This window comes from Thalassophryne amazonica, chromosome 10 (assembly GCF_902500255.1).
Source record: "Thalassophryne amazonica chromosome 10, fThaAma1.1, whole genome shotgun sequence".
NCBI classification, from domain to species: Eukaryota; Metazoa; Chordata; class Actinopteri; order Batrachoidiformes; family Batrachoididae; genus Thalassophryne; species Thalassophryne amazonica.
Window position 1 is genome coordinate 60,560,382 of NC_047112.1, and position 26,320 is coordinate 60,586,701.

General features: G+C 39.2%; 2 protein-coding genes across 2 annotated transcripts in view; one reads left to right on the forward strand and one right to left on the reverse strand.

Moving 5' to 3' along the window:
• The window catches only part of rab3ab (RAB3A, member RAS oncogene family, b), an 89,125-nt gene extending 81,883 nt beyond the window's left edge, over positions 1-7,242 (reverse strand). Inside the window, exon 1 of the mRNA XM_034180088.1 lies at positions 7,158-7,242. The gene's annotated coding sequence lies outside the window, so the exon portion shown is untranslated. The remainder of the gene's footprint in view (positions 1-7,157) is intronic.
• Positions 7,243-12,513: 5,271 nt separating this feature from the next.
• The window catches only part of mpv17l2 (MPV17 mitochondrial inner membrane protein like 2), a 77,501-nt gene continuing 63,694 nt past the window's right edge, over positions 12,514-26,320 (forward strand). Inside the window, exons 1-2 of the mRNA XM_034180089.1 lie at positions 12,514-12,834; positions 25,582-25,743. Coding sequence (XP_034035980.1) covers positions 12,645-12,834; positions 25,582-25,743 — 352 coding nt within the window. The 5' untranslated portion in view covers positions 12,514-12,644. The remainder of the gene's footprint in view (positions 12,835-25,581; positions 25,744-26,320) is intronic.

Here is a 26,320-nt window from a genome sequence, read left to right on the forward strand (position 1 = left end):
ATGTTTCTAAGATTTGTGGTGCCAAGTACAATAACTTCAGTTTTAGCTGAGTTTAAAAGCAGGAAATTAGAGGTCATCCATGTCTTTATGTCTGTAAGACAATCCTGCAGTTTAGCTAATTGGTGTGTGTCCTCTGGCTTCATGGATAGATAAAGCTGGGTATCATCTGCGTAACAATGAAAATTTAAGCAATGCCGTCTAATAATACTGCCTAAGGGAAGCATGTATAAAGTGAATAAAATTGGTCCTAGCACAGAACCTTGTGGAACTCCATAATTAACCTTAGTCTGTGAAGAAGATTCCCCATTTACATGAACAAATTGTAATCTATTAGATAAATATGATTCAAACCACCGCAGCGCAGTGCCTTTAATACCTACGGCATGCTCTAATCTCTGTAATAAAATTTTATGGTCAACAGTATCAAAAGCAGCACTGAGGTCTAAAAGAACAAGCACAGAGATGGGTCCACTGTCTGAGGCCATAAGAAGATCATTTGTAACCTTCACTAATGCTGTTTCTGTACTATGATGAATTCTAAACCCTGACTGAAACTCTTCAAATAGAGCATTCCTCTGCAGATGATCAGTTAGCTGTTTTACAACTACCCTTTCAAGAATTTTTGAGAGAAAAGGAAGGTTGGAGATTGGCCTATAATTAGCTAAGATAGCCGGGTCAAGTGATGGCTTTTTAAGTAATGGTTTAATTACTGCCACCTTAAAAACCTGTGGTACATAGCCAACTAATAAAGATAGATTGATCATATTTAAGATCGAAGCATTAATTAATGGTAGAGCTTCCCTGAGCAGCCTGGTAGGAATCAGGTCTAACAGACATGTTGATGGTTTGGAGGAAGTAACTAATGAAAATAACTCAGACAGAACAATCAGAGATAAAGAGTCTAACCAAATACCGGCATCACTGAAAGCAGCCAAAGAGAACAATATGTCTTTGGGATGGTTATGAGTAATTTTTTCTCAAATAGTTAAAATTTTATTAGCAAAGAAAGTCATGAAGTCATTACTAGTTAAAGTTAAAGGAATACTCGGCTCAATAGAGCTCTGACTCTTTGTCAGCCTGGCTACAGTGCTGAAAAGAAATCTGGGGTTGTTCTTATTTTCTTCAATTAGTGATGAATAGTAAGATGTCCTAGCTTTACGGAGGGCTTTTTTATAGAGCAACAGACTCTTTTTCCAGGCTAAGTGAAGATCTTCTAAATTAGTGAGACGCCATTTCCTCTCCAACTTACGGGTTATCTGCTTTAAGCTGCGAGTTTGTGAGTTATACCACGGAGTCAGGCACTTCTGATTTAAGGCTCTCTTTTTCAGAGGAGCTACAGCATCCAAAGTTGTCCTCAATGAGGATATAAAACTATTGACGAGATAATCTATCTCACTCACAGAGTTTAGGTAGCTACTCTGCCCTGTGTTGGTATATGGCATTGCAGAACATAAAGAAGGAATCATATCCTTAAACCTAGTTACAGCGCTTTCTGAAAGACTTCTACTGTAATGAAACTTATTCCCCACTGCTGGGTAGTCCATCAGAGTAAATGTAAATGTTATTAAGAAATGATCAGACAGAAGGGGGTTTTCAGGGAATACTGTTAAGTCTTCAATTTCCATACCATAAGTCAGAACAAGATCTATGGTATGATTAAAGTGGTGGGTGGACTCATTTACATTTTGAGCAAAGGCAATCGAGTCTAACAATAGATTAAATGCAGTGTTGAGGCTGTCATTCTTAGCATCTGTGTGGATGTTAAAATCGCCCACTATAATTATCTTATCTGAGCTAAGCACTAAGTCAGACAAAAGGTCCGAAAATTCACAGAGAAACTCACAGTAACGACCAGGAGGACGATAGATAACAACAAATAAAACTGGTTTTTGTGACTTCCAATTTGGATGGACAAGACTAAGAGTCAAGCTTTCAAATGAATTAAAGCTCTGTCTGGGTTTTTGATTAATTAATAAGCTGGAGTGGAAGATTGCTGCTAATCCTCCGCCTCAGCCCGTGCTACGAGTGTTCTGGCAGTTAGTGTGACTCGAGGGTGTTGATTCATTTAAACTAACATATTCATCCTGCTGTAACCAGGTTTCTGTAAGGCAGAAAAAATCAATATGTTGATCAATTATTATATCATTTACTAACAGGGACTTAGAAGAGAGAGATCTAATGTTTAATAGACCACATTTAGCTGTTTTAGTCTGTGGTGCAGTTGAAGGTGCTATATTATTTTTTCTTTTTTAATTTTTATGCTTAAATAGATTTTTGCTGGTTATTGGTGGTCTGGGAGCAGGCACTGTCTCTACGGGGATGGGGTAATGAGGGGATGGCAGGGGGAGAGAAGCTGCAGAGAGGTGTGTAAGACTACAACTCTGCTTCCTGGTCCCAACTCTGGATAGTCACGGTTTGGAGGATTTAATAAAACTGGCCAGATTTCTAGAAATGAGAGCTGCTCCATCCAAAGTGGGATGGATGCTGTCTCTCCTAACAAGACCAGGTTTTCCCCAGAAGCTTTGCCAATTATCTATGAAGCCCACCTCATTTTTTGGACACCACTCAGACAGCCAGCAATTCAGGGAGAACATGCGGCTAAACATGTCTTATTAAGTGGTGATTAAGTGGTTGGAGATGAGTGAGTGTGTGTGTGTTATGTTCTATTTGCATTACTTTCTACAGTTTACTGAAGACTGCAGTGGCACAACTTCCCCACAAGGATCAATTGAATCAGATCAACTAATGAGTCTCTTCATAAACCTCTTAAAAGCTCAGCCAAAATAACAAGCTAACTCCAAATTAATTGTGAATTTTTTTAAATTAACATTTCTCAAATGTTGAAGTCATTCCATTGGTTTAAAATTCAAACAAAAATTTTAAAATTCTTGGTAGCCTGTAAAATATTATCAACCATTATGTATGCAGTCATTCAACTAATATTTATTTGCCTACAGTAAGGGTCTTACAATTTGCTTTGAGAATATAATTCCTCCCATTTGACTGTCCTCTATATTAGCTGGTAACAGAGGGTCACAGTCCAAAAACTGTTTCTTCCTTTCAGCCATGACTTTCCTCACTGGATTTAAAAGGAGGTTACTGTGAATGACTTTGAGATATGCGCTCACAATGATTATCAATATTAAAATGAGTTCATGAATAAAGTCAGAGGAACGAAATCTGACTTTTACTGAAATCCAAAAGTCATACTGTCATTTATCAATTCATGCTTCCAAATGGTATGTGAAATCTTTCTTGCCAACAACAGATCGATAAAATGTTACAGCACAATAAAAGTAAAACCACATGACCTCAGCAGTGATGTCATACAGCTGCTGTCCTACTAGGTTGCCAAAGACAACCCCAGTCCACCCCTTTCCTCCAATCAAATGTCTATATTTCTAGGAAGCTGTGTGATGCAGATGACAGTGGGGAAACCTAAAAATAACATCTCATCTCATCTCTCCCCCCCCCCATAAAACAGAGAAGAGGCCAGACATAATGTGGAAATTTTGTTTTGTTCTGCATATTTGTACGTTTTCTTCTCGGTATGTTTTCTTCTCGGTAGTCCTTCCTATCAGATGATGACATCTCTACTGTGCAAATTTTATAGCTATTTTCTTCTTAAATATTTACGTGACCTCCCCAAATATATTTACATGTAGCATGCGCATGTATTTATCCTTTTGCGTTGTGTATTTTCAAATAAAAATAACAGTAACCAAAGAATTAATATTTAATCTTTGTAAAAAAAAAATGCAGCTGTTTTCAAATCCAGCCACACACGTTACAAAACTACACTTACGTTTGAGATTTTCTCTTCAAATACTTATTTATTTGACAAACAACTAATAATAAAAAAAACAAAACAAGAGCAATCAGAGATTTCTGATGTCCGCCAACCTGGATCCGGTGTCGCCGACCAAACAGTCCCCCTAAAAATTGGTCTGCCCTGCCTTCACTGCTCATGCGTCATTTCGGAGCGTCAATAGCATTGTTTCTATGTATCAGCAGTGATTCACTGATTATCACCGTGTTTCTGCTTAAAACTGCACTCCAGTCATCATCTATCTCAGCGACAGATATCTGAAGCTTTGCTACAAGAATCATTTCCACATAAATTCAGCATTATTTCATAATAAAAGACGGAGGACTGATCAGAGCGCCACAGCAGCACGTCTGAGTCTGTGAGAGTTGGATGCTATTCACACTCCCATCCAGCAGTGTTCTATGGATTTTGGCCCACCTACTGGATGGTCGGTCACACAGTCACTATTTGCTGCACTGAATCACACTTAAACAAAATTTTCAGTTTTGCAAATGCCTTTTTTCAAAACCATAAGTGAAAACTGCTTTGCCTTTGATGTTACCTGCCACACGTCTGGGGCACTGTATGTTGAATGTAAATGACTTTTACATTCTAATTTGTTGTTTGTGTTGGGTTTGTGATCGCCTTTGATTCTATTCAGAAGCGTCGGCGGTGCTTAAACTCAAAACTGGCTTGTCAGTAGCTGACAGTGTACTCAATACTAAAAGTTAGCAGTTAGCTGTAGCTCCAGTTAAATTTTTAGCGGTTTAGCGTGGTAAAAGTTAACTTTTCAGTTAGCTGATTAGCGGCTATTGAAGCTAACTTTTTGGTTAGCTGTGCCCACCACTGCTGTTGGTTAATAGTCACATTATTCCCTTTGATCGCTTTGGGTGTAGACAGTCAGTCTCAGATGTGCTGCTGTGGCGCTGTGATTGATCTCCCGTATTATGAAATAATGCTGAATTTATGTGGAAACTGTTGTACAAAGGCTTCAGATATCTGTCGCTGAGAGAGATGATGACTAGAGTCCAGTTTTAAGCAGAAACAAGGCCATAATTGGTGAACTGCTGCCAACACTCCGAAATGATGCATGCACAGTAAAGGTGCAGTGAAGGCATGGCGGACCACTTTTTAGAGGGGACCGTTTGGTCAGCGACACCGGATCACCTCCAAAATTCAGTGAAGTCTTCCATTCCCCAATATTCATCTGTGGTGCAAATTTGGAGAGAATTTGTGAAGTACTTTTGACATAATCCTTAAAAGCCTATAAAGAGAAACTTGATCCAGAATCCAGATCTGGATCACCTCCAAAATTCAGTGGAGTCTTCCATGTCCTAACATCTATCTGTGGTACAAATGTGGTGAGAATCTGTGAAGCAGTTTTGACATAATCCTTCAAAGTGAAATCTTGATCCAGAATCTGCATCCGGATCCGGATCACTTCCAAAATTTATTGGAGTCTTCCATGTCCTAATATCTACTGTACCTGTGGTGAAAATGTCATCAAAATCTATGCAGCAGTTTTGACGTAATCTTACTAAAAGACAGACAGACAGAAAGACAAATAAATAAACAAAAATGATTTTATTACATCCTTGGCGGACGTAACAATCCCTTTTTTGTTTTATTTTATTTAGTAAGCAATCATTGTGAAGCTTTGTAGGCTTTGATACAATGAACCCTCGTCATTGGACAAATGCCTACAAGCTGTCGCACCTGTCCAGCTTTCAGTTCAGCTCAATTTGTTTATCACAGTGACAAATCCTGACACAGTCACACCAAGGCGCTGTACAGAAGCAAGGTTTAAACCTTATCCATTCTCTGAGCAAGCAGACTGTAGACAGTGGTAAGGAAAATCTCCCTCAGGTGTTTTTCATTACAGGAAGAAATCTCAAGTAGATCAGACTCAGCAGGGTGGCCATCTGCTTTAGCAATAAACGGTAAAGGGTAAACCCAGTACTCTTTTGACTGAGCTTCAGGGCTGCTTCAGATATGATTAGAGTTTCACATGGGCAACGGCATCATGAGGTAGGGTGGCCAGTTAACTTCCCTCGCCACCTTATACCTTCCACCAAATATTAGTCAGGTACTCCTTTTACTGCTGGGTGGGCATCACGGGGGAATGAGGTACCAGTCCCCATGCTGTAGTATGCTTTGGCCATACTAACAAATAAAACAATGTAATAAAATTAAAGCACGACAAGGAATTGTCAGAACATGCATTGGTAGAGAGACTGCTAGAGTATCTACGAAGCGATGATTAATATTTCATTTAAAGTGGCGTTTATGGATGTTGTTGATGTATGGCTTTCGATTTGCATGGCAGAGTTTTAACTTGCACTTGTAGATGTAGCGATGAACTGTGTTAACTGACAATGATTTTCTGAAGTGTTCCTGAGCCCACGTGGTAAGATCCTTTACACAATGTTGGTTTTTAATGCAGTGCGGCCTGAGGGATCGACGGTCACGGGCATTCAACGTTGGTTTTCAGTCTTGCCACTTAAATGTAAAAAGTTCTCCAGATTCTCTGAACCTTTTGATTATATTATGGACTGTAGATGATGGAATCCCTAAATTCCTTGCAATTGAACATTGACAAACATTGTTCTTAAACTGTTGAACTATTTTTTCACGCAGTTGTTCACAAAGTGGTGATCCTTGCCCCATCTTTGCTTGTGAATGGCTGAGCCTTTTGTGGATGCTCCTTTTATAACCAATCATGACACTCACCTGTTTCCAATTAACCTGTTCACCTGTGGAATGTTCCAAACAGGTGTTCTTTGAGCATTCATCAACTTTCCCAGTCTTTTGTTGCCCCTGTCCCAGCTTTTCTGAAACGTGTTGTAGGCATCCATTTCAAAATGAGCAAATATTTGCACAAAAACAAAAAAGTCTATCAGTTTGAACATTAAATATCTTGTCTTTGTGGTGTATTCAATTGAATATAGGTTGAAGAAGATTTGCAAATGATTGTATTCTGTTTTTAATTTACATTTCACACAACCAACTTCACTGGAATTGGGGTTTTATATATATATATATATATATATATATATATATATATATATATATATATATATATATATATATATATATCTTCACAGCAATTTTCAAATGCAGGTACATACACAACAAAAATATATTTACAAGTATGATTTTCAGGGTATTGTTTATAATCAACCCATCACCCCACGCAACCCCCCACAATGAACACAGCTGGATCATCCTATGTATCTACGTTCTTTCGCTTTTAGATGTAGAAATACAAGCGTGACCAACCAACCCACATGTACAAATAAAATGTGATTTTCATGAATGTAAATTATTTTCATAAAGCTTAAAATCCCACCTTTACGGATGTCTGTGGATGCTATCCACCGTGTCCAGAGCCCGCAGAAACACCACCGTCAAGTCAAGAGTTACACAGAACAACATCCAGTCAAACCTTTCAAAATAAATCGTAAGCCATCAAAAATCTCCAAACCACGAATTTTCCAAGAGAAATCAAATGTAGAGTAATCGATTAATTTACATACATAATTTGAGAATGCATAAAACTTACTCTTTTTTGTGCATTGCGCAATTCATGAGAATGCAAAATAAGCTGCTGATTCAATAAAAAAATTCATAAAAGCTTATTGAATATAGCTAATTTTTACTTACTAATTACAGACAAGCTGAAAGGCATCATGTAGTTTTATCACCTGAAAGAAACGAAAAAATATTGTGTTTGTACTTGTAAAAAGTGCTTATACAACTGAATTGGGGTAAATATTAAGTGTTCCCATAGCTTGTCCTTATTTCCTGGTACATGAAATATGTCTAAAGCTTTTTCACAATAGCAGTTACTTGTAGTGAACAACTTGTTGAAAACACTGGACAAAGTATTCTAGGTTTTCCATTTATACATATTTCAACTTGCTTTATTTTCGAGGAACAAAACATGATTGAATAGGTCAATTTGTATTAAAATTAAATATGAAAAAGGCGAACTTGCATTTAGAATATAGCCAATTCAATAATAAACTTATATCAAGAAATAAATAGGTTTGCTTAACAACAACTTTACGTGAATTTATGTGAAATATTTGCACAGACCCGATTAATGGCTTTTATTTTGAAACACTACAGCCACGGTCGTCCCCGTCACACGAGTGACAGTCCTGGTCCGAGGGGGCGGGTTCTTTTGGACCGCTCGGATAATTGACATTCCAACTGGCGAATCGGGAGACGTGCCGCAAAAAACTAACCTGAAGTATTCCACTTTAAATACTCAACCAGTCATGTATTATTAATAAGCGCAGCCAAAGTCCGTGAATTATTGATCTGCCAGTAACCACCGCAGGAGCTGGTGTTATTTTCAACCTCACTGATCACTATATCTTAGTTAATACAAGCAGGAAATAATATATATTGCTGGAAAAGCCCTACACAGTGTACAATATACCACTGCAAAGCGCTGCATTAAAGTTCTACTTGAATTAGTTTCACAGCTGGATGCAGCTGGATGGTTGTGCAAAGATAAAATGTCTATTTTAAAATTCAAATATTTAGGATTCTTTTTACAAAAACAAAAATTAAAGCGGTTTATAACATCATACAGTCATTTAGCTTTCGACAGTTCAGTGGATGCAGAATTCAAGTCACTGAATATCTGTTAACATTCAATTAAAAGAATCATTAAGAAATGCAAACAGCATTTTAATTTAATTTTGTTTATGAGCTGTTTTCACTTTGACATATTTAGAATTAAGACAAAAGAATATGTAGCCAACATGTTCACTACTTTTGCCAGTTCAAGTAACAATGAGGCCTTGTACGGCAAAAATATTGTTTAGTAGATGTGATAGTTCATCCTGGCCAGCTTAGGCAAACAATAACTCAAAAATGATAAGTGCTCTCAATTCATAACTCGCCAAATTATAAGACCACATCATGGCAATGAAGTGCTTAGATTGTGGTTAATGTTGATGCACCAGATTTATCATAAGATCAACTTTTTTCCCCTATGTGTTATCCTACAGATGTGTCTGCCACCTGCTGGATGGTTAATGGATGCTGGAAAATGCAGAGCAGCTGTGGTTGAACTTGCAGGTCATTTGTCTGCCACCTGCTGACTTCTAGTGAGTTTATCTGTGCACTCTTTCCATTGGCACACACCTTTAAATGAGCATCACTCACTCTCTCATCTTCAACTGCATCATACTCCAATCAAGGGTCATGGGGGGCCGAAGCATATCCCAGCAGTCATAGGGTGTGAGGTGGGTACAACGTGGGCAGGATGTCAGTCTCTGGCAGGGCTGAGCATCAGCTGATAAATTAAGCTAACAACCACAGGAAGAAACATGATGCCCAGTACGTGGGTGAATTAATATGTAATGATACCAAAAGTTTTTGTCCTTATTGCAAATTAGTCACGGCAAGGTTGAAACACTATCCTGGAATATTTGTAATATTTCTGTAGAGACCATTTGCCATTTGGAATCTGGGACACTTCCACTCAGTTGTTCCAATTGGAAAACTAGGCAAAGATAAATGTGAAGCTACTAGTTATAGACCAGTTGCATTGACATATAATTTGTGAAAAATAATGGAGTGCATGGTCACATTAATTTCATGGTCATAGTAGAAATTAGAGGGTTACTCAGTCCTAATCAGAGTAGCTTTCGCAAAGGGAGGACAACAACCATGGATACCATGCTGTATGTGGAGGATTTCATTAGAAAAGCTCAAGCTAATAAGGAACTGGTAGAAGCAGTCTTTTTGATATTGAAACCAATATGATATGTTGTGGTGGGATGGTCTCCTTATCACGCTTGAAGCCAAGGGAATAGGTGGGAGAATAACTGGAGTTGGAGTAGCCCACTCTAGGATTTATCCAACAGACAGTGGAGTTCCACAAGGGAGTGTGTGTACTCCCTTACTGTTCTGACATCATGATTAATGATATTTTCTCAGTCGGTCTTTGTATGCAGATGATGGTGCATTGTGAATTACGGTTCAAAATGCTGTATTTATTGGGAAAAAGCTTCAGGCGGCTGTCAGCACAGTGGAGAGATAGGGCAATATATGGGGTTTCCCTTTTTTCTGTGGATAAATCACAGGCCATATGTTTCTCCAAAAAACGTAATAATCCACCAATTCCAATTAATCTTTATGGGCATTCAGTTAACCAAGTTCAAACAGTGTGGCTTTTGGGTGTCTGTATGGATTGGAAATTGACCTTTGGAAATCATATCCAGAGATTTGTCACAAGATGTAAAAAGGCAGCAAATATAATGAGGTGTCTGGCGGGAAGTAGTTGGGGAGCTAGTATGAAGTCTGTCATCATAATGCATGTATCATATACAGCTCAGTTCCAAACTCTCATCTATAAAAGGTAGATGTGATACAAGATCAGACCCCCCATACATGATGTGGAGCTTTCAAGATGTCAATCCCAGCTCTTTGGGTAGAGGTTGGAGAATTACCTTTAACCTTGAGGCATCACCAATTATCTATGTGGTATTGGACAAATTTACAGCACCACATCCTACCAAATCTGTTTTAAATCCATATTGAGAGCATGGTAAAATTAAGTTTTGGTTGGGGCAGCACAGTGGATTAGTGGGCAACACTGTTGCCTCACAGCAAGAAGGTCATAGGATCAGTTCCTGCCTGTGGCACGTTCTGTGTGGAGTTTGCATGTTCTCCCGTGTTTGTGTGGGTTCTGTTGGGAAAGTGTAGTGACACGGACCCACAACAGGGGGCGCAAATGAACGGTCTATAGATGAGCCAAAAAGTAACAATTTAATGTTGTGAATGTGCACAACGAACATACAGACAATCACAGAATATCATAACAGTCAATACACAGAGGTGACGTGTGGGCAGGCTCGAGGATAGAAGACGTCTGTCCCAAGAAGAGCCGGAACCACACGATTTCCGCCGCCCCAGAACCTGGTGAATACTGGAGCCGCCAAGTCCCGAATTCCCAGGTGATCACCGTCCCCGACTGTCGGATCTGGTACTGCTGGCGAAGAACAAAGACAGTCAAGTGTGGGTGTGTGTACACCCAGTAACAACAACGGTGGGAATGCCACCTCCACCTCTCATTCAATATGTTGCAGCGGTCTCAGCTGAAAAGGAGCGCCGTCTTGCACAGCCTCCTCACAAACGACCGGTTCTCCTGCAAATTCTCACAATAACAGAGTTACAAATCTCACAAAAAGGCTGAGAGTATTACCTCCTATGAAGTATGATATCTCGGCAATGAGGTGGAGATGACGTCTGGTCTTTATGGAGTGAGATGATGTTGAGTAGATGGGTGACAGCTGTCAAGAGGTAATGAGCGACAGCTGTCACTCCCGGCTGTGTCCATGGCGGCAGCGCCCTCTCGTGCCTGAAGCCCGCACTTCAGGCAGGGCGCCCTCTGGTGGTGGGCCAGCAGTACCTCCTCTTCTGGCGGCCCACACAACAGGTTCTCTCCGGGTGCTCTGGCTTCCTCCCACATTCAAAGACATGTAGGTTAGGTGGATTGGAGACTTTAAATTGTCTGTAGGTGTGAGTGTGTTTGTTTGTCTATATGTCACTCTGTGACAGACTGGCGTCCTGTCCAGGGTGTACCCCGCCTTATGTTGTGTAGTACCATTATCGGTTTTCCCCCCGTGGCTTTTTTTTCCTATGCCCCAAGTAGATTTTGAGTTGTAGAAACTGTCACAAGAAAGTAATAAGTACGGTGGGATGGACGGTCTAGTTCAGCGGTACCTTAATATGAAATATACGGATATGACTCAAATATTTACAAATGGATCTAAAGATCCAGTCACAGGAAACAATTTTTATTTCCCAATTTCATAAGTCAATCATAAAAAGACTGTAAGATCATTTAGCTGTCTTTTCTGTGGAACTGCTGGCAGTTATGCTCGCACTGTGGTGGATAGAGGAAGTGAAGTTCAGTCACCAGGTGCCTCATGTACAAAGGATCTATACGCACAAAAACGTGGCGTAGGTCCTTTCTCCGTGCTAACGTTCAGATGTATCAAAAGTGAAATGATCATGGAAATGTGCGCTGCACCACGCCAAGTTCATGGCTGGTGTACTCACATTTCTACAGCTATTGTTCCACTGGTGACACATAGAGGTGATGCTGGGAAACTGTTAATAATGTGAAAACAAGAAGTCATCAAGAATGTCAGTCATCCTGATAGGTCACATTCCAGCATGAACGTGCAATTTACAGCAAGAGCTGGTTTCTCTAATGTAATCTGAGCTATTAACTGCACACATAAAGGCACCATCACATGATGAATTTGTTTTTGTTAATAGGGAACATTTTCATTCCATCAATGTTCAAATCACATGTGATGTGCACCCCTCCCTTATCTCCCCACACCTTAACAGTTGGTGGCGGTAATGCACCGTGTCAGTTTGCAAACCGTCAAGAAAAAAAAAACTAGATAGAAGAAGTTTATTATGATTATTATATTTTTTATATTATTATTACTACAACCCTCCTGCAATAACTCCTCCATGCCAACAGAGGGCGACCAAACTGTTCATTTTCCTCCAACCTGTAGCAGCTGTGTTCGTCAAATGACGTTAAATTTTTTTTTTTTCAACTATAATTTCACAATTTCGCATTTAATGAAAAACGGTACGTTGTGACAATTTTTTTTTTCTGGCTCCAGGGGATGTGTAAGCTTGTAACTTATTTCTGCTTTGATTCGGCGCGTCCATTAGCTAACGCAGCTAGCATTCTAAGCTCACTTTCTGTTCGCAGCCTTTTACCAAAACAGAAACAAACAGGCGTGTTTGTCCAGCACATCCTCCTCACCGCGCTGACTCTGTGCTCAGCATGCTCCCTCGGGCCGGTAAAGAGTTACTGGTGCGGATTCGGTTCTCCTGGAGGCCGTTGTTCCAGGGCAGATATCTGCTGCTGACCAACACGCTGAGCGGAGGAGGGATGCTGGCGCTGGGAGACTTCCTGCAGCAGAGCCGTGAGACACACAAGGACCCGCGCCGAGAGCGGGACTGGAGCCGGACAGGTGAGGCCTCCACAGTGCCCGTGGACAAGGAGAGATCTAATCGTTATCAGATCATATGTGGCAGATATAGATATCGATCTAGTCGATATCTGCCACATATGACCTTACTAAGGTACTAAGACTTACTAAGGTACTAAGGTTTTGAGGTTAATCGTTGCTGAATTTTACCCAAAGGTGAAGTCATGGTTCTAATAATGCACATCTAAATTCCTATAAGCAAGAGGTGGGGGATGGCTGATGCTGTTGCGCACAGAACCGTCAGGTCAAACCCTTCCTCTACATGTGTTTACAGTCAGAACCAGATAATCACAATATAGAACGGGACCGGGGCTCTCCGCAGGTCGGCACAGACCCGGTTACAGCCCTGAAGGCTATCCCTTTCATTGTATTCATGTCAGTGATCCCAAATTTGGACTTAATAACTGTTATATATTCAAGAACATATACTGGGAGTTAATTTGATCATTGTAAAAAACTCAAAAAAGCTGTATTATAGGCCTATATCGCTGTTGAATTTCTTGGTGACAGATGCATTATGATGAATTTGTTTGTGCCGCTCGCCCAGCCGCGTGTATATTTATATATTACTTGTTAAAATTTCTGTTGGATTATTGGGAGGTCAACAACCCTGGAGGTTACGGCCTAAAATGACGACGACATTCATTCAGTCTGACGCCTTTTAATGATACACAGGTTGTTAGATGTTGTGGCTACAGTCATAAAGTCCCGTGTGTAGATGATAGTAGACCAATTATGCTTCGAGGTAAGACTGAACACAGTTGAGGTATTGGATGAAACAACAGAAGTTGATGTGGAAGTTGAGTTTTGAGTACTGGGTGCATGTTCCAGTGTTGCTATCCTGGTTTAATTGGCTTGATGTCTTATTGTCAAGATATTTTAATACGGAAATCATGTCACCTGTCCAGCTTGTAGGACATACTTGGGATCTTAAGACTTTGTAACTGTTCTTTGTACTGCACATCTTTCAGGCAAAAGCTATGTACGAGGGTAGGCTGAAAAGTTCTAAGGCTCCCCATGAAGGAGTAATGCATTAATTGCATCATAGTGAGCCTTAGAACTTTTCAGCCTACCCTCGTACATCATTGATGTGTAAATTAAGATTTAGTACACTCCTATTTGCACCACCCTCATCTACACAAATTTAATGTATAATATTAAATGCAGTATGGCTTCCTCTGCTCTTCCTGGGTCAAATTCGAAAAACCTTCTGATAAAGTCAGATTTCGCAGCTAAATATTTGATCTAAACTAGCAATATTTTGAAGTTTCCTATCGCATAAACTGCCCATGCCATCCAAAATTGCAATATGGCTGCCTCAGGTGGTGCATATTGCATGATACAGATGAGTAATTTACACCATGTGGTGCAAATTACGCATTTGTATCGCGCAATATGCACCACCTGGTACATATTGTTCATCCATATCTCACAATATGCACAACCATGGTGTATATAGCCAGTCCACATCTTTTTCAGTTCTGGAACCTGCAGCTTTGTCGTTCTTCCCTGTACTTTCTCGTCTGCAAGCTAAGGATCCGGCGCCTCATTTACAAAGACTTGCATGGATTTTCTACTGAAACATGGCATACTCCAAAACCCAGAAACTGGCATAAGCACAAATTCAGATGAATCAAAATGTGCGTAGGCATGGATCCACGGTCCACACACGTTCTGTTTGTACATCCTACTGAGAGCACATGCACACGCACCATCCTCCCCCTTTTCCTTCCTTTAAATATGCAAATTCATGTAAATAGACCCTGGGAGCTGATCCATTATGTAACAGACTTTCTGATGTCTTTGCTTTATCTTTATTTATTTCCTTTATTTACTATGAAGCTGCACAGGGTTAATTTGCACTGTTGTGTTGCCGTAGACGGGAGGTGAGGAGCGACGGGCTCCCGTTTGTGTGTATGTGCGTGCGTATGGGTGCGCGCAATAAAAGGAGCCACGCTGTTGCTGCGCTCGAACGGTCCACAATCGTCCCGTCTCCTTTTTTTAATATTTCACGCCTCTCAAGAACCCACAGAGAGGCCGCTACAATTAGATCAGTCAACATGAACACAGAAAATAAATTATACCGAGGGTGTGCTACAGATGACGTGGCGACACGCAGGGATAGTTTAAACAGTAATTGAGTTATTGGAAGCGTGTGTGTGAGGCTGCAAAGCTGTGGGGTCAGGGCAGCGTACACACACTGAAGTAAAAAAAAAAAAATGTGACCAACAGTGTGTGACATTCACAGGGATGAAAAATCTCCGCTTTTTGGCGTTTTTTTTTTTTTTTTTTGAAAGTTGCCTGGGTCATTTTTTTTAATCAGTGATCAGTAGGAAGCATAAGAAGCGTTTAGTGATGAATGTAGTGTTTTTTTTGTTTTGTTTTGTTTTTTTTTACATCAGGCAACTTGGGCAGCTAATAAGGGGTCCTTGGGATTTTTGAGCATGAGCGCGCTCCGTATTCTCTTATTTTTCCCTGCTAAACCTTAAAGAGCATATGTCTGTGAGTAATAATTACCTTTTTATGTTAAACTGACCTCCGTTGGCCTTCCTAAACAGTTGATAGATGTATTTTATAACTTAAAAACGGGAGCGACGCTAGCATGTCTATGGTATTTTCAATGTTAAAGTTAGCATTTGAGTCAAATGCGTTACAAATTGTAATATTCATTTCATTCATTTCTGTTTATTAAAAAGTAAAACGACAGACAATATAAAATTTGCTCAAAAAGGAGTTGGAAGAAGTATAAACTTATCGAATCCCACCCCTTTCTTAAATCCCACCCACTTCCTTAAACGTACTGCTGTTAACAATCATGATGTTGATGATGATAATAATAATAATAGCAACAGCAGCAATAATAATAATAATAATAAATAATTTTAGGAAAAGACAAAGGCCAAAAGAACCTGATAAAACACAACAGAAAACAGAAAACCACCTAGCAATGAACATAAATAAATAAATATAGAAATAAATAACAGTTGCTTGTGAACACCTAGTGACTCTCACACCTCCACTTCATCCCTGTATCCTGTGAAAACATATTCTTTCTATTTTGTTTTAAAGTTGAATGTTTGGACACTGCTTTATCTCCTCACCCACACTGTTCCACAGTCTCACCCCACATAATGAAATGAAGAATCTTTTCTTGTTTGTACAGATTTTATTAATTTTAAAGTTGTTTTTCCCTCGTCATTGATATCCCTCCATTCAAGCCCTGAAAAACTTCTGTATGTTTTTCGGTTAAAGGTTATATTTTGCTTTGTACAAGATCTGTGCTGTTTGGAATTTTACTATGTCTGTTAATTTTAATATTTTTGACTTTAAGAAGAGTGAGTATGGTCTTGATATCGACATTATGAATGACCTATATTGCCCTTTTTTGACAAATAGATAGTGATTTTATTGAAGTCATGTAGTTATTGCCCCAGATTTCTACACAGTAATTGAAATTCGGTAAGACAATGGAATAGTGTAGGATGCAGAGTGATTTGTGATCTGGAACATGTTTTGCTTTGTTTAACACTGAAATGCTTCTTGATAATTTGGTTTGTATACATTTGATTTGTGGTTTCCAACTGATTTTCTCATCTATTATTGCCCCGAGAAATTTATTTTCAATAAACTCGATTCAGTCTTTTTCAAGTTCAAGTTTTTTTCTCACCAAAATGGGTGCTGCACCCATTACAGTTTATTGTCTGGAATAGCCCCAAATTACCTTTCAGAGCTTTTAGAATTCCAAAATTTTCCGGGTTGCAGCTTTTTTTTTTGTTTTTCACCACTTTCATCTCTGCATTCACAACTTACACATGCGTTTATTGACATACTGAACACAGGAGGCTTGTTAAGAAGCTCTAGTTTCACATTCAAGAAACAAAAAAGAAATAATAATCACAAAATAAATATTTAAATGTGCACGTGCCACATGTGGCTGCGCTGGTTTTCATTCAGAAGAATTACATGAGTAAACTATTTACTCATTCCGCATGTACTAGATGGGGGCACAAAATGCGGGGTGACATGGGGGTATGGTTAGGGTTTTGGGAAGGGAGATAGTTAGGCCTACATTATGATTATGGTTGGGATTAAGAGAAGTGGTTGGAGTTAGAATAGTAAAAAAAAACAAACAAACATGAGCATGAAAAAAAAAGTGTGAGACTGGACTGCCCCAACTGCACTGTTAGTCAGGATGAATGAGTCATGCGTTGAACCAGGCCACTTAGCCACGATGTTAGTTAGATGCATTTGAGCATCAGAGATGATTTGAGAATTGATGGAATGAAAATGTTTCCTATTAACAAAAAGAAATTCATATGATGGCACCTAAATCGGCTCTCGCTGCAAGTTGTGCTTTAATGTTGGAATGTGATGTACCTGGATGACATTCAGATGATTGCGTTCCACACAGCTGGCATAGCTCAGCTCAAGGTTGACTGGCACACTCCTGACTGATTGGCCAGCTCCCACTGGAATGTCCCTGCTGCCAGGAAGCCCAGCGTGGTCAGCACCTGTGTGGTCACAGACAACTCCTGGTTACTCACCGTATTGCACTCTGGACTGGCCGCAGTTCTGCGCGCAACTCCAGTAACAGTGGCCTTGGTAATGGCCCTGTCATACCTTGATGATTTAGCCAGCGTATGCCAGTTGTAATAAAAAACACTGTTGTACGTCAAATAAATTATGCTGCTGTCACACCTTGACGATTTAACCAGCATCTGCTGACAGTCCCATTTCCACCGAGTGGTTCTGGTCAGTACTGCACGGTGTGGTGTGGGTCAGAAGAGTTAAGTCTGGCTTTGTCTGCATTTCTTCTGCCGGCAGAACCCTTTTGTTTGGCAGGTGGAACACTTAAATATTGATGAGTGGGTCGTGGAGCAAGCGTGCGCTGTCGTGCAGCATCTCCACTCCACACTGAGGCAAAATGGAGTAATTTAACATGATTTTATTTATTTTTTATTCTTGTCTTGGTGGACCATGGGATTTATTTTCATTCTGTGCAGCTGATGAGTCAACTGATGGCTGTAGTAAATGCTGCAGTGAATGAATGAAGCGCTGTGACTCTTTAAATTTTTAAAGCGCCAGTCGCGGTCTGATCAAACCACATAGGGGAGCCAATTAGACCTCGACACCTGCATCCTCAGGCTGAGAAACGCACCTGGAACAGAAAACCACAGAGGCACTTGCTTTAAAACGCTGCGTTTCCAGCCACAACAAAGAACTAATATATTTTCAGACATCGTTTTCCAAAATCAGGATGCTTTATGTGGATAAGCTTTCATCAGTATGTGATGATGAATCTTACTGAAATGAACAGGTAAGATTAAGACTTTATATTTACCCCGTGTGTGAATGGTTTTATGTTTTAAACTGCAGGTTTGAGCCAGTCAATGGGCAGCATTACAGACATATTTCAACTTCTGAGTAAATTACAAGAAACGTGTGTCCACAATTGCATAACTTACCTACAACTTATGTCCCACATGTATGAGACATATGCTGACATATGTTGAAAATTTTAAGCAAGCCCAATTTTTTTCGAGGTGTAACTTACATGAAACTTAGCCATAACATATTAGACATACAGTGAGGAAAATAAGTATTTGAACACCCTGCGGTTTTGCAAGTTCTCCCACTTAGAAATCATGGAGGTGTCTGAAATTTTCATCTTAGGTGCATGTCCACTGTGAGAGACATAATCTAAAAAAAAAATAAAATAAATAAAATCCGGAAATCACAATGTATGATTTTTTTTTTTTAAATAATTTCTTTGTATGTTAATTCTGCAAATAAGTATTTGATCCCCTACCAACCAGCAAGAATTCTGGCTCGCACAGACCTGTTAATTTTTCTTTAAGAAGCCCTCTTATTCTGCACCCTTTACCTGTATTAATTGCACCTGTTTGAACTTGTTACCTGTATAAAATACACCTATTCACACACTCAATCAATCACACTCCAACCTGTCCACCATAGCCAAGACCAAAGAGCTGTCTAAGGACACCAGGGACAAAACTGTAGACCTGCACAAGGCTGGGATGGACTACGGGACAACAGGCAAGCAGCTTGGTAGAAGACAACTGTTATGATTATTTATTAGAAAGTGGAAGAAACACAAGATGACTGTCAGTCTCCCTCGGTCTGGGATTCCATGCAAGATCTCACTTTGTGGGGTAAGGATGATTCTGAGAAAGCTCAGAACTACACAGGAGGACCTGGTCAGTGACCTGAAGAGAGCTGGGACCACAGTCACAAAGATTACATTAGTAACACATGATGCTGTCATGGTTTAAAATCCTGCAGGGCAGCAAGGTCCCCCTGCTCAAGCCAGCAAATGTCCAGGCCCGTTTGAAGTTCACCAGTGACCATCTGGATGATCCAGAGGAGGCATGGGAGAAGGTCATGTGGTCAGATGAGACCAGAATAGAGCTTTTTGGAATCAACTCCACTTACCATGTTTAGAGGATGAGAACATCCCCAAGAAAACCATCCCAACCGTGAAGCATGGGGGTGGAAACATCATACTCTGGGGTGCTCTTCTGCAAAGGGGACAGGACGACTGCACCGTATTGAAGGGAGGATGGGTGGGGTCATGTATTGCGAGATTTTTTGCAAACAACCTCCTTCCCTCAGTAAGAGCATTGAAGATGGGTGACGGCTGGGTCTTCCAGCATGACAATGACCCCAAACACACAGCCAGGGCAACTAAGGAGGGGCTCTGTAAGACCAAAATCCCTGCTGCAGTGTGTGCAAACCTGGTGAAAATCTACAGGAAATGTTTGATCTCTGTAATTGCAAACAAAGGCTACTGTACCAAATATTAACATTGATTTTCACAGGTGTTCAAATACTTATTTGCAGCAGTAACATACAAATATTAAAAAAATCATACATTGTGATTTCCGGATTTTTTTTTTTTTTTTTAGATTATGTCTCTCACAGTGGACATGCACCTAAGATGAAAATTTCAGACCCCTCCATGATTTCTAAGTGGGAGAACGTGCAAAATTGCAGGGTGTTCAAATACTTATTTTCCTCACTGTATGCCAGCATTTTTTTAATACGGCCGGCATACTCTGGCTAAATTGTAAAGGTGTGACGGCCATAAATGAAATCGGCTTATGAGTCAATTATCATCATTTGCAAGTAAATCCTCACATTCCATGAAAACAATGCTAATACAGCCATTGTTAGCACCATTTTATGCATCACTTTGCACATGCTTTTATGTCCACCCATATGGACATAAAACAGATTTAAAAAGGAATAGTTTGGACCATGTATCATCCTTACTTATCACGTTACGGGGTAACATATGTCACATGTCATAGAATCCAATAGACGTAGACCATTTTTGACCTTTACTTTGGAGACCAAGCATTCAACACTGTCAAAACTATTCCATTTATTAATCCTATTAGCTCAACCAATAATTTGCATCACTTTTTACCAAAATTGGAGCAATTTTAAGTTTTGACCCCTGTACAAAATGAATGAATGAATGAAAATGAATGAATGAAAACTGTTTATTTCGAACATTTGATACAACAACAATTACAAGATAGATCAGTAAAGACAACAACAAAAAAGTTCCTACTGTGTACCCAACATGTCCGAAAAGGGGTAGGGTGAAGCATCAGCTTATTTATCCCTACCCCTTCTTCCCCACAACCAGTAATACCCTTTGCCACATATACACATAGATTCCTACACACCTAAACCGATATCAATATATATATATATATACACCTACACATACCTACTTACATACAAAATACTATATATACTCAACAAAAATATAAACGCAACACTTTTGGTTTTGCTCCCATTTTGTATGAGATGAACTCAAAGATCTAAAACTTTTTCCATATACACAATATCACCATTTCCCTCAAATATTGTTCACAAACCAGTCGAAATCTGTGATAGTGAGCACTTCTCCTTTGCTGAGATAATCCATCCCACCTCACAGGTGTGCCATACCAAGATGCTGATTAGACACCATGATTTGTGCACAGGTGTGCCTTAGACTGCCCACAATAAAAGGCCACTCTGAAAGGTGCAGTTTTGTTTTATTGGGGGGGATACCAGTCAGTATCTGGTGTGACCACCATTTGCCTCATGCAGTGCAACACATCTCCTTCGCATCATCCGTGAAGAGAACACCTCTCCAACGTGTCAAACGCCAGCGAATATGAGCATTTGCCCACTCAAGTCGGTTACGACGAGGAACTGGAGTCAGGTCGAGACCCCGATGAGGATGACGAGCATGCAGATGAGCTTCCCTGAGACGGTTTCTGACAGTTTGTGCAGAAATTCTTTGGTTATGCAAACTGACTGTTTCAGCAGCTGTCCGAGTGGCTGGTCTCAGACGATCTTGGAGCTGAACATGCTGGATGTGGAGGTCCTGGGCTGGTGTGGTTACACATGGTCTGTGGTTGTGAGGCTGGTTGGATGTACTGCCAAATTCTCTGAAACGACTTTGGAGACGGCTTATGGTAGAGACATGAACATTCAATACACGAGCAACAGCTCTGGTTGACATTCCTGCTGTCAGCATGCCAACTGCACGCTCCCTCAAATCTTGTGACATCTGTGGCATTGTGCTGTGTGATAAAACTGCACCTTTCAGAGTGGCCTTTTATTGTGGGCAGTCTAAGGCACACCTGTGCACTAATCATGGTGTCTAATCAGCATCTTGGTATGGCACACCTGTGAGGTGGGATGGATTATCTCAGCAAAGGAGAAGTGCTCACTATCACAGATTTAGACTGGTTTGTGAACAATATTTGAGAGAAATGGTGATATTGTGTATGTGGAAAAAGATTTAGATCTTTGAGTTCATCTCATACAAAATGGGAGCAAAACCAAAAGTGTTGCGTTTATATTTTTGTTGAGTGTATTTACAAGCCGAAGCAAAAAACAAAAACACCCTAACCCTCATTACCCTTCCTCCTCCCTATACCTAGAAAAAAACCATATTTTTGTACCGCTGTTTGAACTGGTTCATGCTTGGACATTGCTTGAGCCCCACTCCCAATCTGTTCCACATCCTCACCCCACAGACAGAAATACAGAAACTTTTTAATGTTGTTCGTGCCCACTGATGCTTTAAATTAAATTTCCCCCTCAGACTGCAATCCCCTGATCTGTTAAAAAACATATTTTTAATATTTACTGGAAGTAAATTGTTTATTGCTTTATACACGATTTGTACTGTTTGAAAATTAACCAAGTCTGTGAATTTTAAGAATTTGGATTGTAAAAATAGTGGATTTGTATGATCTCTATAGCCAGTATTATGAATAATTCTTATAGCTCTTTTCTGCATTACTGATAGTGATTGTGTTGTACCTTTATAAGTATTACCCCATACCTCTGCACAGTACTGTAAATATGGTAAAACCAGTGAGCAGTAAAGAATGCGGAGTGAGTTGTGGTCCAGAATATGTTTCGCTTTGTTTAGAACTGAAATGCTTCTTGACAGTTTACTTTGTATATGTTTTATATGAGTCTTCCAGTTTATCTTATCATCTATTATCACCCCCAGAAACTTATTTTCATGTACCCTTTCAATATCTACCCCCTCGACTTGTAACTGAACCTGTATGTCTGTATTACAATAGCCAAATAACATGTATTTTGTTTTACTTAAGTTTAATTTGTTTCTGTCAAACCATATTTTCAATTTTCCCATTTCTATACTGATCCTCCTCAGTAACTCCTGCAAATCCCCCCCTGAACAAAAAATGCTTGTGTCATCTGCAAATAATACAAATTTTAATATTTTGGAAACATTGACAATATCATTTATATAAATTAGAAACAGTTTTGGACCCAATACTGACCCCTGTGGGACACCACAAGCATTGTCCAAGCATAATGATGTATATTCCCCCAACTTCACAAACTGTTTTCTGTTACTTAAGTAGCTTCTCACCCAGTGCAACACCAACCCCCTAATCCCATACTGTTCAAGTTTACTGATTAATATGTCATGATTGATTGTATCAAAAGCCTTTTTAAGGTCTATAAATATTCCAACTGAATGTAATTTGTGGTCTATGGTGTTTGTAATCTCCTCAACTGATTCTATTAATGCAAGTGATGTTGAACTATGTGCTCTGAATCCATATTGACTATCAGTAAGTAATTTATGTTTATTTATGAATTTGTCTAATCTATTATTGAATAACTTTTCTAATAATTTGGAAAATTGTGGAAGCAAAGAAACAGGTCTATAATTTGTGAAGTGGTGTCTATCCCCAGTCTTATACAGCGGCACAACCTTAGCTATTTTCATTTGATTGGGAAATTTACCGGTTTGAAATGATAAGTTACAGATGTGTGTTAATGGTTCTACAATCCATTCAGTGACCTGTTTTACCACCACCATATCAATTTCATTTAAATCGGTAGATGTTTTATATTTACAATTATTCACAATGTCTATAATTTCTTTTCCATCCACTGCTGTGACGAACATTGAACAGGGATTTCTTTCTATGAGATTATTATCCCAATCCTCAGGTTGGGAATTGGGAATTTTTTCTGCCAAGCTTGGTCCAATATTTACAAAAAAAATTATTAAAACCGTTGACTACCTCATCCTTATTTTCCTTCTTGACATTATTATCAATGAAATACTGAGGGTAACTCTGTTTTTTATTACCATTTTTGATAATGCTATTTAATATATCCCATATTCCTTTAATATTGTTTTTGTTATTATATAATATGTTACTATAATATTCCTTCCTACATACCCGTATAATATTAGTTAATCTATTTTTGTATTTCTTATATCTATTTTCTGCCTCTTTAGTCTTTAGTTTTATGAATTCTCTATACAGTGTATTTTTCTTATTACATGCATTTCGTAACCCTTTCGTCATCCATGGTTCAGCTTGGATTTTTTGTTTTCTGTAGTCTTGTTTAATTGGACAATTTTTATCATATAATGATGTAAATATTTGTAAAAAAGTTTCATATGCACTATCAACATCACTTTCACTGTATACCTTTTCCCAGTTTTGCTCCTGTAAATCCTTCTTTAGTGTGTTCATGTTTTCCTCTGTCCGCACTTGCCTGTATTTTATTTTCTCCTCGGGCTGATTCCGCCGATGGTTTCTATTATAAACGATGAAAACTGGTAGATGATCACTAATGTCATTGATTAATAATCCACTCACAGTGTTATTCTCAATATCATTGCTGAATATATTATCAATTAAGGTAGCACTATGGGATGTAATTCTGCTTGGCCTGGTGATTTTTGGATATAAACTCATACTGTACATTATACTGATAAATTCATCTGTTATTTTATGCTTATTTGGATTGAGCAGATCAATATTTAAGTCACCACAAATGAACACAGTTTTTTGATTAGTTTTTGAGAACATTTTTCCCATACAGTCAGTGAATGTTTCAATACTAGATCCTGGTGCTCTATATATACAGCTGACTAATACATTTTTGCTTTTTTTCTTCACATATTTCAATAGTTATACATTCTAATAAGTTATCAATCACAGTTGTCATATTGTCTACTATTTTATAATCCATGTTCTTATCCACATACACAGCCACTCCTCCTCCACTCTTATTCTTTCTGTTTACACAATTAAATTCATATCCATCCAGTTCAAAATCCATTCCTTTATCTTCATTGATCCATGTTTCTGATATAGCAGAATGACACTGACCTTTGTCACCATTCTTCAATTTCAATTTATTTTCCTTTATATAGTGCCAAATCACAACAGAGTTGCCTCAAGGCGCTTCACACAGGTAAGGTCTAACCTTACCAACCCCCAGAGCAACAGTGGTAAGGAAAAACTCCCTCTGAGGAAGAAACCTCAAGTAGACCAGACTCAAAGGGGTGACCCTCTGCTTGGTGACTTGTACAAGCAAACGTACAAGCCACTTGTAAGACGGCCACTGTTTTAATCGGCCGTCTCATTCAAAATTTGAACGTCCAAATGACGGCAGGACGGCTGCCTAAAACTATGAATTGAGAGGAAAAACAAAGACTTAAATAAAATAAATGACTCCTCAACTACTAAATTAGTTGTTAATGATTTCAATCGTCAACATAGTCATGACTAGTCGACTAGTCGTGGCAGCCCTACTTAAAACCGAAATGCATCCACAGCGGTGCCGTGATACGTGGCTTTGGAACCAGAACCTCCTCACCTCCTTAAGACCATTTGCATGATTGTTTCACTTATTTGCTGCACTATTAATGTCAGTTTTTATTTTATTTTGTTGGTGTTTCTAATAAATATAAAACATCAGAACAATAGTGCAATAGTCAAAAAATATCTCTGAAATAAATAGTTAGACTAAAAAGTTTTGACTAAAACTTGACTAAACTACCTTGATTTCTCATTTGACCAAAACTAGACTAAAATGTTGAGACTTTTAGTCATAAGTGAATGACTGAATGTAACTAAGACTAAGAATGAACTTTGACACAAGACTAAGACTAAATTGAAAAATGGGTGACAACATTAACACTGTTCTGTACGTCATTTAATACCGTTTACGTTGGATAAACCTGGTCCTGAGCGTGTCTGCCACTGTGCATATGTTGCTATGACAACCCATAGCATCAGCTTTGAATAAATGAAACATCTGGGATCACACAAAATCATCAACCAAATAATCCAACACTTCCTTGATGTTTATTTTTTCTTAATTTGACTTCTCTTATTTCCTCCAAAGGTCGTATGTTTGTGGTGGGCAGTTCCATGGGCCCTGTGCTGCATTACTGGTACAACTGGCTGGACAAATTGTATGTGGGGAAAACGCTGAAAATTGTGGGCAAGAAGGTTCTGCTGGATGAGGTCATTGCCTCACCGATACTCGGGATTTGGTATTTTCTAGGTGAGTAAACCGACGATGCTCGACAGCCTGCCAGGGTCCTGACGTAAAGGGGCTTCTCATTTATAGAAGCTTTAAGCTTTTCAGAGCAGTTCAAATGAAATGTGAAGAATACACATTGGGTGAGGCTTTGAGTGCATCTTACTGAAAGAGCATCACGTCCGGTTTCTGACCAGTACAGCCATGCTATCGTGTTCTGTGTGTGTTAAATTTGATTGACATCTGTAACACATTCTGAAATGTCAGGGAGAATATTCAGTAGTATCTGTACAACCATTTAAAAAAATCTTTATTTTGGATTTTAATGAACCAAAAGGCATTGCAGTTTGAGTTTAAAATGATGTAATCACTGCACATCTATCATTGGTACAAACAGAAGCAGGTGTTTTGCATGAGGATGCTGATCAAAAATGTTTAACCGCACACAACAAGCTGTACATTGACCGAATTAAAGCTACAGTGTACAGTATTTAGTGTCTAGTATTTAGTGTGCTAGTAGTGAGGTTGTAGGTTGCACTATGCCATTGCCGGTCACAGTTTTGTTGCCAAAGTTTTCCACTTTGGCAGTCAGGATTCATGC